This window comes from Syngnathus leptorhynchus, chromosome 12 (assembly GCF_054491065.1).
Source record: "Syngnathus leptorhynchus isolate UIUO chromosome 12, UIUO_Slep, whole genome shotgun sequence".
NCBI classification, from domain to species: domain Eukaryota; kingdom Metazoa; phylum Chordata; class Actinopteri; order Syngnathiformes; family Syngnathidae; genus Syngnathus; species Syngnathus leptorhynchus.
The window spans coordinates 6,408,992-6,427,534 of record NC_141206.1 but is presented as its reverse complement, the minus strand read 5'-3'; the positions used below and the strand labels follow the sequence as shown (position 1 = coordinate 6,427,534).

General features: G+C 42.0%; 2 protein-coding genes across 5 annotated transcripts in view; one reads left to right on the top strand and one right to left on the bottom strand.

Annotated features, from left to right (window-relative positions):
- Nucleotides 1-18,543, bottom strand: part of sppl3 (signal peptide peptidase 3) — a 49,845-nt gene that overhangs the window by 16,008 nt on the left and 15,294 nt on the right. For all 4 annotated transcript variants that reach the window (XM_085926773.1, XM_085926774.1, XM_085926771.1 and 1 more), the window contains one exon: nucleotides 14,848-14,924. In XM_085926773.1, the coding sequence (XP_085782899.1) occupies nucleotides 14,848-14,924 (77 nt within the window). The remainder of the gene's footprint in view (nucleotides 1-14,847; nucleotides 14,925-18,543) is intronic.
- gnaz (guanine nucleotide binding protein (G protein), alpha z polypeptide) lies at nucleotides 304-17,927 on the top strand. The gene is made up of 3 exons (XM_085926778.1): nucleotides 304-527; nucleotides 10,093-11,331; nucleotides 15,969-17,927. The coding sequence occupies exons 2-3, from the start codon at nucleotides 10,609-10,611 to the stop codon at nucleotides 16,311-16,313; spliced, it is 1,068 nt and encodes a 355-aa protein (XP_085782904.1). The 5' UTR covers nucleotides 304-527; nucleotides 10,093-10,608; the 3' UTR covers nucleotides 16,314-17,927.

Below are 18,543 nucleotides of genomic sequence, written 5' to 3'. Positions count from 1 at the left end.
TCAAAGCAAGTCTCCTTCATGAATTACATCACCATAGCATCCAAATCAAATCAAATCATCCAGCTCCATTTTCTCTCCTTTTTTCATTCTCTCTTAGTCTCATGATTTAATCCTGACCATTTTCCCCCTTCTCTCCCTTGCTCGCTCTCTATCCTTGCTGCTGACTCCTCCCTCCATTTCTGTCCTGTACTCCCTCTCCCTGTCTCTGACACACACACACACACACACACACACACACACACACACACACACGCACGCACACACATATACACGCCCTCCACCCCCATCGCTGCAGTGTCTCAACTGCCTTGGAGCAAACGAGAGGAGGATACTGACGTGTAAAAGCCACATTAAAGATAGAGACGGGCAATGTGTGTGTGAGTGTGTGTGTGTGTGTGTGTAAGTAATCGGGAACATGAGGAAGACGCTAAAATGAAGACGTGCGAGTAAAAGGGTGGATTGCTCAGAAGCGTTCAGGGGACTCATCTGCAGTATCCTTTGTAAACGGATGCTGGCTTGTGAACACGGTAAGGCTAACTACTACTTTCTTTCCTTTTTGGGGAACGCGGTTAGGTAGGACCGATGCGGGGCACCTGTGTGCGCGTTGGGTGTGTTTTAAAAAAAAACGGGCAAGGTGATGTTCAGAGATGACACCAAGGCAACCAGATTGTCCGCCCCCCCCCCCCCCCATCCTCCTCCACCCTGCTAGCTGTGTGCCAGTGGACAGTGCTATCATCTCCTTGTTATTTGCATCATCACCAAAGAGCATCCTCCATGCTTAAGGATGCTTTTGTCACAACTGCGTGCAGAAATCTTAAAGTTGGCTTATGTAGGACAAGGCTGTGTGTGTGTGTGTAGGCCACTGGGGCTTGGAAATAGGAGAGGAATAGAAGCACCACATGATCAGGTGTTGGCTTCCAAAGACGCGAGCTGGAAGGGGACAAAATTCCTTTTTAGCATTGCCCGGGACAGATTTGGAGGAGCGGCGTGGGACTGGCGCCGACCGCCGCTTTACGCCTGCGTTAAATCATCATTGATCATCGTTGAGTTGATTTAGGGATTGTGACGGCAAGGAGGGGAGGGAAGGAGGGGGGGGAGTTTCAGCAGCCTTTCATATGTAGTAAATTTGATGATAATAATCGGTTTTGTACGGTGTACTTGTGCTCCATGCCTAAGAGACAGGGAGGGAACCATTGCAGCTGAGAGGTGGGGGGGCTTGAGGGGGGGGGGGGGGTTAACAGTAAGGAGGCAGATGGGGCAGAGGGGCGGAGGTTGTGATGCTGCAGAGAGAAAGAAGGAAAGAAGAGAAAAAGACCATTTGGATCGACTTGCATGTAAAAAAAAAAAAAAAGTACTTAAGGAAATGTTGGCTTCTTATCGTGACAACGCACGAAGAGAGTCACCAGACGTCTCGGAATTAGAGTTAAAAAAAACAAAAAATGGCTAAAGTCTACTGTGCTTGTCAAAATGGATGAGGAAGATTAGCTTATGCTTGTGTGGTTTGGGCTCGTCGAGAAAGGATAGGAATATTGATCGGTCTCTGTCTGACACATGGGCTTTTATAGCTCGCTGTTCTTAATCAAATCCCTGTTCAAGTTTTTTTTTTTTTTTTTTTACAAGCCCCATTTTGGAGCTTTCTAGTCAGGTTTGTTCTCCAAAATGTGTAACTCATCATTCGTTTGAGATGCATCTACCCCGTTCCCACCCTTCGCTTCCATTTGATTGGTTCAATATGTCTGAAGAACATTAGCCATGTAGCAAGCTATGTGTGTTTTTTGAAGCTTTAAGACTTTTGTGTCACTCCAATTACCGAGAGCAGGAAACAGCGTGGGAAATAGTAGCGTGTGCATCTTTCGATATTTCCACCTGTTTGCCCACAGTCTGGTCACTGCTCGGAAACCCGACGGGAGGCCAAGCAAGGTCAAGCTCGCTGTGACAAAAGCTTTAATCAGCCTTGCAAGCTGCAGTAACATTTGAGTGGCTTTTCTTTGCTAAACTGTTTACTTTTTGGCTTGTAATGTTTGATGAAGCGGGAGAAGTTGGGATGGATGTCTGAGGTCCAAAGTGTGTCAAATGAATAAAGCTCAAAAATCCTCAAGAGCTTGAGTTTGGGTTTTTTTTCCCCATGCAAATGCATTGGGAATTAATTCCAAATCAAAATATTGGGAAAAATATTTTGATTTGGAATTAAAAAATATTGTAAAAAATCCATTAAATAAATAAATAAATAAATAAATAAATACATATTAAGATGTTCAATAAATACCATAATCACACCAAATTTTTGTATTAAAAACACTTCAATTATAGAACTATCAAATGGAAAAAAATAAGCCAAATATGGCTTGTTTCTTTTTTTTGTTCAGTGTGACGATGTATTTTCCACAAACAAGTTTATCAACTTTTCCCAGTCGGCACCAACGTAAATAGAGGGTCCCTTCTCCAACTCCTAACTGCTTGACATTTGTGTCAACCGACGTCGAGCTCCTGTGAACTGGCATTTCAGCAAATTACGATTGAATTACGGTTCCTCCGCATTTCTTAGTTTTGTCCGTTTTGCCTGACTAACTTCAACATTTTCTGCCAAGCACAATCAAATCAATACAATTCTGATATTTAAATTTAGAATGCATTATCCAATGCTCCCAATGTCAAAATAACTAAAAACCATAAGACTCCCGTTGCTATTATTCCAAACAAAACTGAATAAAGGCTCACTTGAGCGAGTTTTAACAAATGACTGAACGTGTCAAAATATTGACCAAAACAAGAATTTAGATTGAACGGTTTCAGTAAGTGGAAACGCTATTACAAATGAGTCCTCCGTCTCAACTGAGCCGATGGCAAATGTTGGCCACAGTACGCTGTCCGTCAAATGAGCTGTATGCATATAAAAACCAGCGTGACTGTGACAAAAAGTGACCTCCTTCCGACTCTTTTGTTACTTGCTTCTTTCGAGTCCAGTGGGTGACATAATGACTGGGGACAGCACAGGCAGATTTGATTTAAAAGGAACAAACAAAACTGGAAAGGGACACGCCCAGTTGCCGGTGCACTGGGGACACCCCTGTGGCACTTTTACATTACCGAGCTAAGTGCTAAAAATGTTATCATTCAAGATTTGGGACAAGCGGTCACTTGGGTGATACCTTCGACGGTACAGCTAATTTCTTGCCTATTTAACGTAAAGCGTGGATATTAGCGTTACTCTGATTCCTGCTCCAGCGGTTGCTCACTTTACGACATTTTGTCTGTTTGACTTTGGGCTCCTCCCCTCAGTTCAACATAGTTGCGTGGCAACAAGATGCCACCGGATGTTGGTTTTTTTTTTTTTTGAGACAGCTAGGACAAATCTTTCAATCAGCAAATCGCTAAATCTTTCAATAAATAACGTTAGCATAGGTTCGGCTAAATTTGGGTTACGTTTTAGGTTATGTCCTCCTAACTGAGGACCTCTTGAACTCTTATGTCAGACAGTAGTTGATATTAATTCAGCTAATTACATAATACGTTTTGCGTGGAACTCGTTTGGACTCGATAATCCCAACAATGACACTGAACTATTGTCTTCGATCGAGACAATGCTCACATTCAGCTGCTTCGGCACTGGTGTTTGTTTATTTATTTATTTGATCCTGGCCAGGTTTATTACCTGGCAACATGTCTTCGGGAGCCAATTCTCTTGTGCAGGCAGTGACATAAAGAGGACTAATAAATAACTTATGAGTCCGTGTTGAATCAAACCCATTTTTAAGGCCAGGGCTCCAAGCAGCGCTGCATTCTTCTTTGGTGTTGTAAAAAAACAACATTTGCTCGACCCGCTTCTTTCTTTCTCCTTTGACCTCCATCTCTCTCGCTCATCCCATACAGGAGCCCGTCTGTTTCCCTTCTGAAGGCCAACAAGTGAACGGGCCTTCACTTGCTGCACTCAAATATGAGAAGGCAGAGGGGGGGCAAACAGACCAACTTTGTGTTCCCAATGCACACACATAACAGTAGTCATATGACAACAAGGAGGCAGTGGAGAGGGGAGGGGTAATGGTGGTAGTGGGTTGATGATGTGACCCGCGGGCGAGAGATGTAGCTGTGCACTGAAAGCAATTAAAGGTAGTATGTGTGTTGTGTTCACTTCCACATAGAACTTTATGAATTCTACACAGAGGGGTCAATCTGCTCTCCAGGGTCAAACTGGCATTTTAGTTCGAGATGGGCGAGCGTCATGTATCAGTATCGGTGCCGATACCAACCTCAGTATCAGTACTCGTAAAAAAGGCGCCTTATTGAGACTGTTTTCCAATTGGGAACTAGACATTTGAAAATTTCGTAGAAAGTTGCCGTTAGCCTCGTGTCATTTTAAGGAAAATATGAATATTTAAAAATATCAAAAAATATCTTCAGCAATATATATAAAAAATATATATATAATTATAAAAATATTCGTCATACAAGTGCAAAATGAATTATGACTCTACTCCACGGCTAAGGATCACGTTGGGCTGGAGCCTATCCCAGCCGATTTGGGCCGATCACAGGGAACGTACAAACGCGCATTCACTGAATTCATTCATTCATTGTGTGAATGCGTGCAAACGGATCCCGTGTTGCCTGTACAGAAAGTCAAGCCAACAAACCACCATCAGTAACTCACCACTGTTTATAGTACAACAGCAAAACAATAAAACACTCAGTCCTAACCTTAATGGGCATGACTATTTCAGAACTTCCATCGTGAATGAGACTCAAGCAGTAAATATGTGGTGTCTACCTTGTGCCATCCTTTTTCTCGCAGCCTGAACACAAACATGCCATTCTCAATACTGGCCTCGTGACTCAGTGTGACTCGCTAGATTGATGAAAGGGGAATGCAGCATCAACAACGTTAAACAAGGCATTATTGCAAAAAAGAAAGCTCGCTCAACCCCCCCCCCCTCCCTTCCCGCCACCAGCATCCCGTCTCCGCTTTTAAAACGACCCACTGTTTTGGGAAAAGAACAGTGGCCTTCATTGTTTTCCATAATGAATGAGTTGCATCCCCACGTGTGCACACAGACATCCATCTCTCCAGTCTGCTTTTAGCGTTGCATAACCCACACAATATTAGGTACATGCACACCTGCTAATCTTATCCCAACCCTTACTTGACAAAAAAAAAAATAATCATAATAATAATAAAGCAAAAATTGCACCGGGGGCCGTGCAATAAAATACGTCTAAGTGCCCCAACTTCACAAACGCTCAAAACTAAATTGGTTTATGCCAATTTTTTACGCTGGCTGCACAGGCGCCTGCTTACAAAAACAGGGATCCATGTGTTTGTAAATTTTACAAGTACATAATAATAAATTAAAAAAATTCAACACTTGAAATCAGGCTTTGAGGCTAAGTTCCACTTTTGGGTGGTCTTAGTGATGATTTTTTTTTGGCAGCTATGGAAAATCATTTCCAAGAATCTCACTATTCAAAGCTATTTTTCCCCAAATAACAATTAAACATTTGGGCTTTATTTACGCTACATTGCATTTTTGTCCAGAAAGCTAAATCCAGCCGAGACTAACATTAAGCAAAGCACTTTGATTTGCTGCGATTATCAGGCACGAATGAATCTATGTTGATTAAAGAAGCTTTCAGAATAAATTAACAAAATAATCAACCAGAACAAACCCTCACGCTTTTGTATTTTCACAGCAGATTGTTTTTTTTTTTAATTAAAGTTTTATCTCCCATTAGAGGTTACTCACATGCTACTACAAAACAAATTCTTGCTTTTGTTGGCCAAGTTAAATCAAATACACACCAAAATCCAATATTTGGTCACTTTTAAGTAAATGAGTAAATTACATTACACTCGTATCTCGAAATTGTGTCTGACAACTTCGCCGATATCCAAAGTTTTGAAATGATATCTCATTCTCATAAAACTCCCAACATGATGCTTTCGTAGTAGAATGGGATTTGTGGGGGGTCCTTTGGAGCCCAATTAAGTACGTCTCAATAGCTGCAAAAGAATCAAAACGTAAACTTGCACAAAGTGTCGGATGGTGCAGAAAAATCGTCTGACCTATATCTATTCTAATTTTGATGTTAAGTGGGCCCAACACGCAGCTCTGAGTCATCACTGCCAAGCAGGCTTTCTAGTTTGGGAGTGCTTGTAACATGTTCTGTTCCTCTGAGCTCCGCACGGTAAAGCATACATTATGCTCGTTAGCTGCAAAATGAGGCATCCCGCTTGTGTTTCAATCAAACAATGTCTGTGCTCCAATCCGGGAAGACACCGATCAATCATCCGCCGGGTGGAACCATAAAATTGACTGTTTGCTTTTTTTTTTTTGTCCCAGATTCCAGCGTGCACTTATAGAGCAATAATAACTCTGCATCCTAGACAGATAATCATAAGAAGTTAGCGCGCTGCTAAATTGCAAACCTTTTTGCCTATGTCATGTAACATCAGTGTAAACATATCAGCAAAGTTTGATGTTTATTTCCAAAATGAAAAATGAATGTATTCCCTCTGTTCGATTGCAAAAGTACGCCCATCTCTCTGGTGTTTGTCGGCTCCTAATTAGAGGGGCCGTTTCGCTACTCGCCGGCCGAGAATAACGAACGGCAACGTTCGATAGGCAGCGCTCGGAAAGAAATCAAATTGTGATTTATTGGAATGAAAGGCGCTGAAATAAAGTTGTTGACTGTTGTTCAGCTGCAGGTAACGGCTTGTTTAACCTGTCAACAGTGTGAGCCGTAGACGTTAAAAATCACTTTGAAACTTCTCAAAATCCTGAAAGTCACCTTGACTTCTACGTAACTGTAACACTAACATACGAAATTTTTGACACAAACATGAGCTTATCTGCTACGCCATGCGTTCGATATCCTCATTTGAATTTGCCATTATCCCTTCAGGAAAAGCCGGTCGGGCTGTGTTTATACTAAACAGGCTTACGAGTCACCTTGTGGCGGCTGTGCAACGTGGAAGACAAGCGTAGTCGAGCGGAGCGAGCGGATTGATCGCGCCGCGCTAATGCGTTGCTCGTTCATCACGTACATTAATAATGTCCCTCCAGCAGTGGCTCGTCTCACTTAGGAGGCCAGATTTCTCTCACATGGCTTCAGGAATTCTTTATCAACTGAATAATTACATGCTGTTGTATTTTCACTGGCGGAGCTAGGCTTTTCTTCCTCGGAGGGGGGCCATGAGAGGGGCCCGGACTCCCCTTCTAACTTCGCCGCTGATTGTTATTGTTATCTACCACAAAGGTTCAACATTTTATTTGATATACTGTTTTAAGATGAGGTCATGATTTTCCACTGTTGGACACAAAGACCGATTTTGGAATTAGCTAGAGATTTGGGTATTTGCAGAGAAAGTTCTCTCACTAACCCCTTTCTAAAAGATGCTGTCAGGTGGAGTATAGCGAGTAGCTAGCTCGCGGCTATTCAAATGATTATGATGAAATGACATGTGAGCGCTTTTCTATGTGAGCCGGCTCTGTGCTCCCCACTGCAAAGCTTTCTTGTCAAATATCTCCTCAAGTACGATAGGGATAACCCTGCCATTGTGAAAATGTCAGCGGATGGTGCCAAACAAAGTTAGAGCGGGCCCTCCAAACCCAGAGACAAAGGAAGTACAGTCATCTAAAAGTCACACACTTCCTATGTGCCCAACTGGTCGAAGTCTTCAAACGTTAAATGCCAGTCATACCGTTTGTTTACTTGAACAGTAGAACACTAAAGTTGAACACCCCGCGGGTTATACAATGGACAACTCAAAGTAAGATTTCAGGAAAAATAAATGAAAGGATTTTTCTTTGTGACCTTTTTGCAGCCGTATTTTAAACTATCAAAACTATCACGGTGGCGTCATACAAAAAGTCAGTGTATTGTCTGAAATTCCAGCATCACAAGCATCAAAGGATTTTTTTATAGTTTTTTTTACTTAACATATTTCAAAGGTTTTATGTGTTGTGCTCGTATTTGTGAAGTCACAAAAAATGTCAGCAAACATGAAAGCTCAGTTCAGCATCTATGAACTATTTTCTTTCATAAAGTTATTCTAAGGGTTCGTTTGGCTAACAATAGCTTAAACACTTTTATGCTAGTTGCAGTTTGAGCGTGAAAATATTCGAACATTTCCTCGAGGCAAATTGTTTGAAAATACAAATAAATCAAATTGTGTTTGACCATTGACTTTGTACTGAAATGATTGCCGCGCTAGCATATTTTCCCAACTGGATGCATGAATACTGCATGCCCTATAGCGCAAGTCAATGCTAACCGGAACAAATCAAATGCAAGCCTGCGACTGTGACACATCATTCATCAACTGACAACACGATGGATAAAACCTGTGCTGTTCATTTTTCTTTCATATTCATTCCTAAAAAGGACATTTATGCATTGGGACTTATCACTAACACCGATGCACATTAGCAGGATTGTATCAGATGTGTCCGCTTCAATAACACATCCTGCTATACTGTACTTTTTTTTTTAAATCAATATAATTCTTGATGACCTAGATAGGTTTGCTTACTCACTGTAAACTCACCATCATATGTTTGTGTACATATTTTGACATCCACCAACCACCCATACACTGCTGTAGGGATAAACACATGTTTTGAACAGCAGAGGGAGGATTGGAAAATTGTGTGTAAAAAAAAAAAAGTAGGTTAGCTAAAGTACCACCTTGTCATATTACCTAAGCACTCATGGTACATTAAGACGCCTGCCTGCCTGCCAACACCTGCTATTTATTCCTCACCGAGCTGTCCAGTTTACATCTGAATTCCATAATTGACAATAGTAGTGGATGTGACAGTCTGCAAGACATGTGAAATGGTGTCAGCAATGATCCGCGTTAGCATTTTCTTGTTAAGGTCAGCACTGCTCCAACTTTTAATGAGGATATGATGAAGGTCAGCGTTTTCTTTTTTCCTTTATAGTTGTTTGCACTCTTGGCAATGTATTCTCTTACAATTATCTAATGTGGTGCAACTTCAAAAGCTGAAGAAATGCAGTTGCTGCAATTTTTTTTCTTTTTTTAAAGCATTTTTTTGCATAGCTTTAACGTCTGTGGCTGTCTGTCATTGAGTGAATAGAATCAAGTGCCTGAAGCTAGAAAACCATCTTCTCAATTTGTGTGGAGATGCTTTGTTGTAGTTTATAGGTGGGCAAAGTTTAGTTCTGCCAAAAAAAAAAAAATCGGGACAAAGTATGATTTCACGTTTGTGACTCTGCCAACAGAGAACAGCCTGTCTCATTAAAGAATATACCGATTGCCCACAGGCCATCCCTGCACCAGCAAAGCAGAACCATATTAACATCCGAAAATATATTACACTGCAATATTTCTTAAGAAGTAAACCTCTAACTCCCATTTAATATATACCGCAAATAACCAAAATGAAACTAGATCCCATAGAAAATATTTGTACTTTCCAATAATCCCAGTGAATAACCTGCTGGATAAAATCACAAAAGTCTGCAAGCGGAGCGGGTTGGCTTCATTGCTTCATTGAAATGTGGGAGGCACCTGTCATTTTCCCTCAGGACAGTAAATAAAATTTTTTACTTGACTACAGTCAAAGAACAGCAGACAATATCCAGAGGTGTACATGCTGTTTTCTCTCCCCCAAAAAACCTCGTTTTGCAAAGCTGCTTTTTTCCAGCCCGCATTTCGACATAGTATTTCTGACCTTGATCGTATCTCGTGTATTTGTGGCACCAATCAGTCAATATTTTAGAGCATACACCCATTTAAAAAAATGATAGTTTATAATCTTAGTGTTACTTCCATAATGAGAATCTTCAAAATGATCCAAATCGGTGTATTAGTGGAGCGGAAAAGTGCCAACACGTGTTTCACCAAGCGACACTGGCAGAGCTAGAGGGGGGGCCTGCGGGAGCACTGTCCCTCCCAGAAATATGCTTGAAACCCCCAGATGCCAGACCAGATAATTGGCTTTTGAGTTTTGCAGTATTGCGATTTGTTCCCATGTAAGGAATCCATTCTGCAGTTAGCTAATTACTAGCATGACGAACCAATCTCTCGTGGAATGTAAAAATTCACATCTTTTATCTGTTGTGTTTTACCAGACTCTGAGAAGAATTTGCAATCCTGTGAAGATAAGTCTCACTCTGGGGTGGATGATTGCGGTGAGCTGACTGGGAGGAGGCAACACAGGAGCCATGCGGGAATGGAGTGAGAAAATTTTCCCGAACGCACCCGTCAAGCCCAAACACTTCCTCCACTGACATAAGCCGAAGATAGTCCGCTTTCCTCCAGCGATTCTCCTCAAGGGGAGCCCCTGCTATAATCCCCATCTCCCTCGGCTTCAGCAGGCAGTCGAACCGCAGTGCAAGGCACTGTGTGGGCATCCCACAAGTCTGGGTTTTGCCCACACGGGACTCACAGACTGCCCCGGAGGAAGAAGAATGAGACACTTCTGAGTCACTTATTTCAGCGGAGGCTCTTCTGGCTCGTTCTGACGTAGCACCTTCTACCGACAATCCTCGACCCCCTCCAAAGTTCCCATCACTTCTTCTCTGCAATTAGTTCACCCGTCAAGCGTCAGCACGAGTTCCTTCGCGCTCACCACGTGGTGGAGGACCATGGGATGCCGTCAGAGCTCGGAGGAGAAGGAAGCGGCTCGGCGCTCGCGGCGAATCGATCGCCACTTGCGATCGGAGAGTCAGCGGCAGAGACGTGAGATCAAGTTACTGCTGCTGGGCACCAGCAACTCCGGCAAGAGTACCATCGTCAAGCAGATGAAGATCATCCACAGCGGCGGCTTCAACCTTGAGGCCTGCAAGGAGTACAAGCCCCTCATCCTGTACAACGCCATCGACTCGCTCACCCGCATCATCCGTGCACTGACCACCCTTAAGATTGACTTTCACAATCCTGATCGCGCCTACGACGCTGTGCAGCTCTTTGCCCTCACGGGGCCGGCAGAAAGCAAGGGAGAGATCACTCCGGAGTTGCTGGGAGTCATGAAACGCCTCTGGGCGGACTCTGGGGTCCAGGAGTGCTTTCAGCGATCCAATGAGTACCACTTAGAGGACAATACCGCTTACTACCTAAACGACCTGGACCGCATTTCTGCGCCCGAGTACATCCCGACGGTGGAGGACATTCTGCGATCCCGAGACATGACCACTGGCATTGTAGAGAACAAGTTCACCTTCAAGGAGCTCACCTTCAAGATGGTAGACGTAGGCGGACAGCGATCCGAGAGAAAGAAGTGGATCCATTGTTTCGAGGGCGTGACAGCAATCATTTTCTGTGTTGAACTGAGCGGCTATGACCTCAAACTCTACGAGGACAACCAGACGGTAAGAAAAATCAATTGTAAAGCTCCGCATACAGACAGGCATAAATCATAATTATAAGAAGGTCAAAGTCTCCATGGATCCAGAACTCTGAAGGTAAGGCCATCCTAACTCCTCAGAAAGACTATTACAAACACAAATGGAAGGCACACCTAAAGTGTCTCTGACTGAAGAAGTCTGCATTATCTCTTTCTCATGGTTTGGGAATTTCAGCAATTTCCTTGCCATAGTGTATCTATTTCCTTCTTGAGATGTTTTGGTATGCTGAGGTCGTTCATGTTTGGTTTAACTGCCTTTTTGGGAGGCCATCAACAATGGCGACTATTTCAGTTTTTGGACAGGATCACCTAAGGGGTCAGCTATTTTTAGAATTCCACAAGCATATTTTATTTCCTAAAAGGTGTCCGTACCCAAAGATAAGTAATACACGAGGCTGTGGGTCCTTGTGGTTACTAGAGTGAGCTAAAAATGCATGGCGTACAGACAAAAGTTGAACAAATACAGGTTGGAACAAATTACGAGTCCAGGTTAAAAATAGTCTGTGGAGAAAAATCCAGGATGGTGTTAATTGAGTTCACAAATTCACGTGTGAAGCTTTTACCTGTGAGATTTAACAGGTTGCAAAAGCTCTTGTATCTCATTCGGGGGTTCACAAGTCCTTGGAACAACTACAATTTTCAGATTGCGAGCTAGAGAGCAACAAAGTGTAGATTTCTTGTGAGCTTACAGCAATTGACAAAATAAAAACACGGTCTCTGTTTTTTGTGCACAGGCGCATGTCACGGACACAAACTATCAAGATTGAGGGGGTCTCAAAACAAAACAAAAAAACCTTAGCTGTGCTCACACCCACAAAATCGCAACCACCCCTTTGAAAAAGCCTTCTATCAAAATACTGACCATGTGTAAGAAAATGAGCAATGATGGAAAGAAAAACATTTAGCATTTACTCTGCGCTAGTGTCAATATGAAAAAAATAACCGGAAGCCCCCAAATAGTTTTCTTCAGCTAACATTCCATTTGATGATTCTAAGGAATAAAAATCCGAGCTAGAATTGCCAAACTACAAACCGATCAGCATACTATCACAAGATATATAGTAAGTGATGGTTAAATGTCACAAGAGTGAATATGGATGGAAGGGATCTGAATTGAACTTGCCTCCAAAACATTTTTAACGTCCACCCCGCTAAAAAAGAAACATTCCCCTGGAAGCAAATTTTGATGCACCAGATCACGCAAGATTTAAAACACACCACAATTACTGTACATTTACCCATCAACCCATTCCCAGTTGCATTTTCCCTGTCCCATCCTTGTCCTCATAATGAATCGGTTTCCGTGGTTACCGTTGCCTAGCAACAAGCCAGTCAAATGCTCCTAATCCTGCAATGTTGACAGTGAGCTGTGACTAGGGAAAGGAGGATGAGAAGGAAAGAGGAGGGGGGGGTCCAACAAACAACATCACAAGAGAGAATACGTGTTGATGTACAAAGGTGTGTCAGAAAACTTCCAGGACTAGGATATAATTGAAACACAAATCACAAACTAGAAGATTGGCCCCTTTGAAGAAATCCCCCCCCGGAAATTTTCACACTGCATCTATCACAGCGTAGCCTCAACCCATCCTTTGTGTCTATACAGCCCCGCGACAGGAAACACACTCCAAATGAAAAATTTGGGTGCAGCGCCGCTGCGAGGACCGACGGCACATCCAAGAAGAGAGGTGTGGCGCCGTGATTTCACAGCCACAATTGCTGTGCAGAATCTGACACGGAGACAATGGAGAACAACCAGTGTTGCTCGCTCTGAAGAAGATTTCGCATTTTTAACAATGAAAATGTGAAATACGATTCAAATACAATACAAAGTAGACACATATCGTTAATTTTACATCATGTCTTCTTATTTGAATCAAAGCCAGGGATTTCTGCTGGAAGTCCAAACCAGCGGAAAGAGCATCTAGCTACTTTCTGTTCATTAGCTTAGCAATCAGTGCCAAAAATAGAAACGCTCACGCCAGGGCCGCTATTGTCCCTTCATTTCCTCATGCCTTGCCCTTTGGCCAACGCCTTTACTTTGTTCCTGGAATGAATTTTCTCTCTGTAGACTATTGTTGGTTAATTGTTCAGGTCCACACGAGAAGACAGTCCTGGAACTTATCTGACACATATTGTGTACTCTGCATGTGTTGTGTGAAGGTGAGAGCAGGTGGGGGATGGGTGACCTGAATGAATGCATGAAATTGCTGATGCCGAGCAAGTCGACGTAGCAATGGCGAGCTCGCTTATATAGGTACGAACAATCCTCTCCATTAGCTAGTTGCAACATTCCCAAAAGCGCTTTGACTTTAGACACGACACAGACTATCCCTATCGCAGTCACACAAGCGGATGTCTGTTCCCGTCTCAAATCGAGCACTCAGACATAGATTAAAACATGACCGAGTTCTAAGGGAACCGATTACAACAGTATCATGCAATCAAATTGATCTTATGACATAATGGCGTCTACTCGACCCTCCCAAAATCCGATGGCTTCGCTAACAAGATGAGGTTTTGATACTCTTGTATAACGTTGTGGCGGCAATTCACAGACACTATCCAGTGTACAGATGGCACCGACCCGAGGGGGGGGCAGTCGAGGCGGCAAATTGCCGACTTTGAAAGTACATTGAGCCGTAACAGACGCGTATTCCACGATACTTGGACAGGGGGGTGTGAACGCAACACTTCTAGTGACAAAGACTGCTAATGTAAGAAAATATTTTTTTTGCCCAGCCTTGGGCTGAGATGCCAAGCATAGCGATGTGCTACCTAGACATTGTCGTCTATTGACGAACCGACAATAAATCATCACTTTTGTGTGACAAAAGGAATGAAATGGGGGGGCCTTTTTCAAAGAAAGCTTTTGGTGATTATGTAATGAAAGCGCCATGTGCCAAGAAAAAAAGAACACAAATTGCTGGATGTGCTCCATCGTTAGCCTTACTATCTTTTTTTTTTTTTCCTCTCTGTGAAAATTAGAGCGTTATGTTAGGATGAACTAAGGTTATTCACATGGATGCCATCTGGCATGCAATCCCTGTGGTGTAAATGCAAGCTCAGCCAAGCTTTACTATTACATATATACCACAACATGATAAGCGGAACTGATTTGTTCTTCTTGGTGGGATGTTTTTTTTTGTTTTGTTTTTTTGACGTGTACGCTTTTTTTTTTTTTAGAGAAGCTCAGGCAAGCGATACCAGTCTCCATTGTACGACACAACATTACAGAGCCGTTATTGTGCTGGTAAATGGTGAAAAGAACAAACGAGTTGTATTTAGCGGTCGGTGATTTTGAGGCGGGATATGGATTATAAACCCGATTTAAAAATACGATTCGCAATGCGTTTGCAGTTAGTCCATGTAACGTGGATGATATGTGTGACTTGAAGAAAAACAAATTCTACTTTGGAGGTTTTGCTGTAATTTTTCATGATTAGATTGCGTCAAATGAAGAGTATTTGGAATTGCTTACTGTCTAACAATTGTAGAGGACAGGTGGAAAGACGAGAGGCTTCCTGGGCTCAGGTTGTCGTCTCCTGTTTGGATCATCTGCAAGGTGGAAGACAGCCGTCAAATGGCGTTAGACTATTTCGTGTATAACAGGGGTGTCAAACTCGTTTTTGTCGAGGGCCACATTGTCATTGGAGGGTCATTACGAATGTCAACGCCTACACAACAAACGGATGAATAAATAGTTTTTAAATCAGAATCTAGTAAAAACTGTTTAAATATTTTGAAAAAATTAATAACATTTATTAGCAATAAATCTATCTTTTAAAAGTAAAGACAATTTTAGCATTGATACATGAATTCGATGGACAATGTGTTTTCGCGGTCCACATAAATGGATGTGGCGGGCCGTATCTGGCCCCCGGGCCTTGAGTTTGACATCCCTGGTGTAAAGTGATAAGTGACCAGCCTAGATCCTTTCTGATACAGTTTGTGCTATATAGAGTAAAATAAAAAGAGATTTTTTTGTTCGAATTTCATGACATTGAGAAAAATATACTGAACAAGTATCATCTTAATTGTAAAAAAGACGGTCAGTGTGTAAATTCAATTAAAGCTATGGATTAAAATCATCATTAACAGTTCTGTTCTCCTTTCCCGTTAGTCCACCATTTTTCTTTTCTTTTCAGGATGTGCAGATCTTGTGATTTGCTCGGAGCATTGTGTTATTCCTGTATACTTTGAAACAACAGCCCTCTCCATCTGACAAGGTCCCAGTCACAAGCTACTGGCCTGTCGCCACATGCCAGCAGCCGCCATTCCATTTTTTTCTTTCTCCTTTTCGGCTTCATGTCTAACATCACATGACGTTTAACTTTATCAGAACAAACATATGCATACGTGCTTATTGCTTATCGACCGCAATTGATATAATTTTCCACCATGTGATTTCGAGCGGGGAAAGTGGCTATATAGATCAGTATCTGACAACAACGGGATGACTGCAGGCTATCAGATGCTTCATGTAGGATCTTTTTAACCCTCTAGGTAAACTTTGAATGATAGTATAGATTTAAGTTAATAAAGGAGATCTGTGTCAGATTGAAATGTTGGTCTGATTCCCTTTTCCTTGCCTTCGCACAGAGCCGAATGGCCGAGAGCTTGCGTCTCTTCGACTCCATCTGCAACAACAACTGGTTCACCAACACTTCGCTCATCCTCTTCCTCAACAAGAAGGACCTGTTGGCTGAGAAGATCAAACGCATTCCCCTGACAGTCTGCTTCCCCGACTACAAGGGCCAGAACACCTACGAGGAAGCCGCCGTCTACGTTCAGCGGCAGTTTGAGGACCTCAACCGCAACAAGGAGACCAAGGAGATTTACTCGCACTTCACCTGCGCTACCGACACCAGCAACATCCAGTTTGTGTTTGACGCTGTCACGGACGTGATCATCCAGAACAATCTCAAATACATCGGGTTGTGCTAGGACTCGACGTTTGGTTGGCGGGTGGGTAGTTGGTTTAGCTTGCAACTGAAGTGCAAGAATGACAGAAAAAAAAAAAAAAATGAGAAAGGAAGGACGGTGAGGATTGAAATGTTTTAGTGGGGACAAAGACGGGATTTTTTTTTTTTTTTTTTGCACCGAATATGCAGACACCCACACAGATAAACACCTTTTCTGTTTTGCTCACACAAGATTAAGACGTGGCAACACTGGACATGTACGACAGTTTCCCCACCTGCCTGCCAAACAGAAGACAAAATACTCGCCGGGTGGCTTTTTTTTTTTTTCATTTGGTCTCAATTATTTTGTTTGCCTGAGGACATTTAATGCTGCTTTACAGGACACATTGAAGGCAAAAATCAAGGTTCTATTTGGGGATTTTCTTTTTTTTTTGTGGTCACTTTTAACAATGAGTGAAGGAGCTTGTGTCTCTAGTCGGGAAGCAAAATGTGGGTAGGCATGATGTCACAGGGTCTTTGCCTAAAAGAAGAAACTGCCACAGTTTAAAAAAATATTTTCTAAGCACTATTTCTGTTCTTCTCCACCAAACTCTATAAAGGCTGTTCTGTTCCTCTTTTTGCTTTTTTTTGTGCATTGAAGAAAAAAACATGTATGACAAACCTGCCTTTTATAGCAGGATGTTACCAGGAGTGTTAGCGTCAAGTGTTCACCATGATAATTCTACTTTCCAGCAAAGACGACAAAAACAGTGCCAAGATCAGTTTGTAAATAAAACATTGATGACAATTATTTTTTTGTTTTGTTTTTCTGGGGGAAAAAAAAAAATTACCTTAAAACATGCATGATTTTGTTACTTTGGGATACTACTCTATTTTCCTTGGAATTTTCTTTCTGTTTTCTTAGGTTTGCAAAATATATTCCCAAAAATATATATTGAAGTCAAACACTGTGTAAGATTGTACAGTTGTCAAGAAAGGAATCTATTGAAGAGTTCTATCGGGGATGCTACGCTGGTCTACAAAAAAAAAAAAAAAAAAAAAAAAAAAAAATTTGATAGGGTCAAGTCTCATTTGTGAAAATGAGAAAAGAAAAAGGACGATGGAAAAATGTGAAAAAGACGACGCAAAGTTCAATCTTTCTTGCATTCTCTAAGTGGAAATTGTCCAACAGTTAGTATGATGTGTAAATATACTGTCCGGTACACTCTTTGTCAAAACAAATAATAATAGTGGTTGAGTTGGGAGGACTGCAAGAGACAAAGAGAGAGAAAGAGAAGGAGAAAGGGGAATTCCATTTTGCTCCTCCTCTTTACCCTTCCTTTCGGTTTATGATGTGCCAACAACCGAGCTAAGGGCTTCACGCTTGACTTTAAAGGATGTCCACTTTGAGAAAAAAAAACAATTAAATGAAAAAGGATAACTACAAATAAAACAACTTATGCAAATTTTCATGGTGTTGTAACTGTGTTTTTTGACAGTGACTTTGTCTTGTTCACAACTATGCAGCATCAAGTGAATGGTAACTGGGAACTTACTGTCCAAAATCATGGAGTGAGCACTGTTTGTCCCCGCTGTGGACAATGAAACTGCCGGGGCACAACTAATTGCCACGTCAAGAATGTAATTAAATTACTCCTGAATAAAGGTGGCCTCTTTGTGATGAAGTGACAACATACAGTGCCGTGCAGGTCACTGGCGGAGCCACGATTTATTTCTTTGGGGGTGGGGGCAAGGATAAAAAATATATATATATCTATAAACCCAAGAATATTATGAAAAAAACACTGATAAAGATTCATTATAAGTCCCCTTACAAGAGACAAGTGGAAATGTTAAAAAAAAAAAAAATCCCCCCAAAAATCTGGTCTTGCTTATTCAAAAGGGGGTGGGGGAGGCAGTGCCCCGTGGGCCCCCTCTAGCCCCGCCAGTGATTCAGGTCTTTGGTGTAAATCATCAACATCCCGGTTCACAAATAACATTGCACACACCAGCTGTGTTCCAATAAATGGCTCATTTTGTGTTCATTTTTTGAAATGAATGCTCCACAAAGTGAATTAGGCCTGCGGTTTCTGCTTTTAAAGACTATTTTGGACAATGCTGTGTTGATAAATAAAACCCACTTAAGATTGGACAGTTCTGCGCATCAGGCCTCGTGAACGTCATGTGGAGAGCATCAGGGTCAAACATAAAAACAAAAAAAAAATGTGCGACGTATCTCAAAAACAAAAATCAAACGACTTTACTGTAACTGA

Excerpts from the sequence above, each read along its gene's own strand:
- gnaz (XM_085926778.1), top strand. The coding sequence starts at position 10,609 with ATGGGATGCCGTCAGAGCTCGGAGGAGAAGGAAGCGGCTCGGCGCTCG. Across the intron at positions 11,332-15,968 it reads TCTACGAGGACAACCAGACG|AGCCGAATGGCCGAGAGCTT; the intron begins GTAAGAAAAATC and ends GCCTTCGCACAG.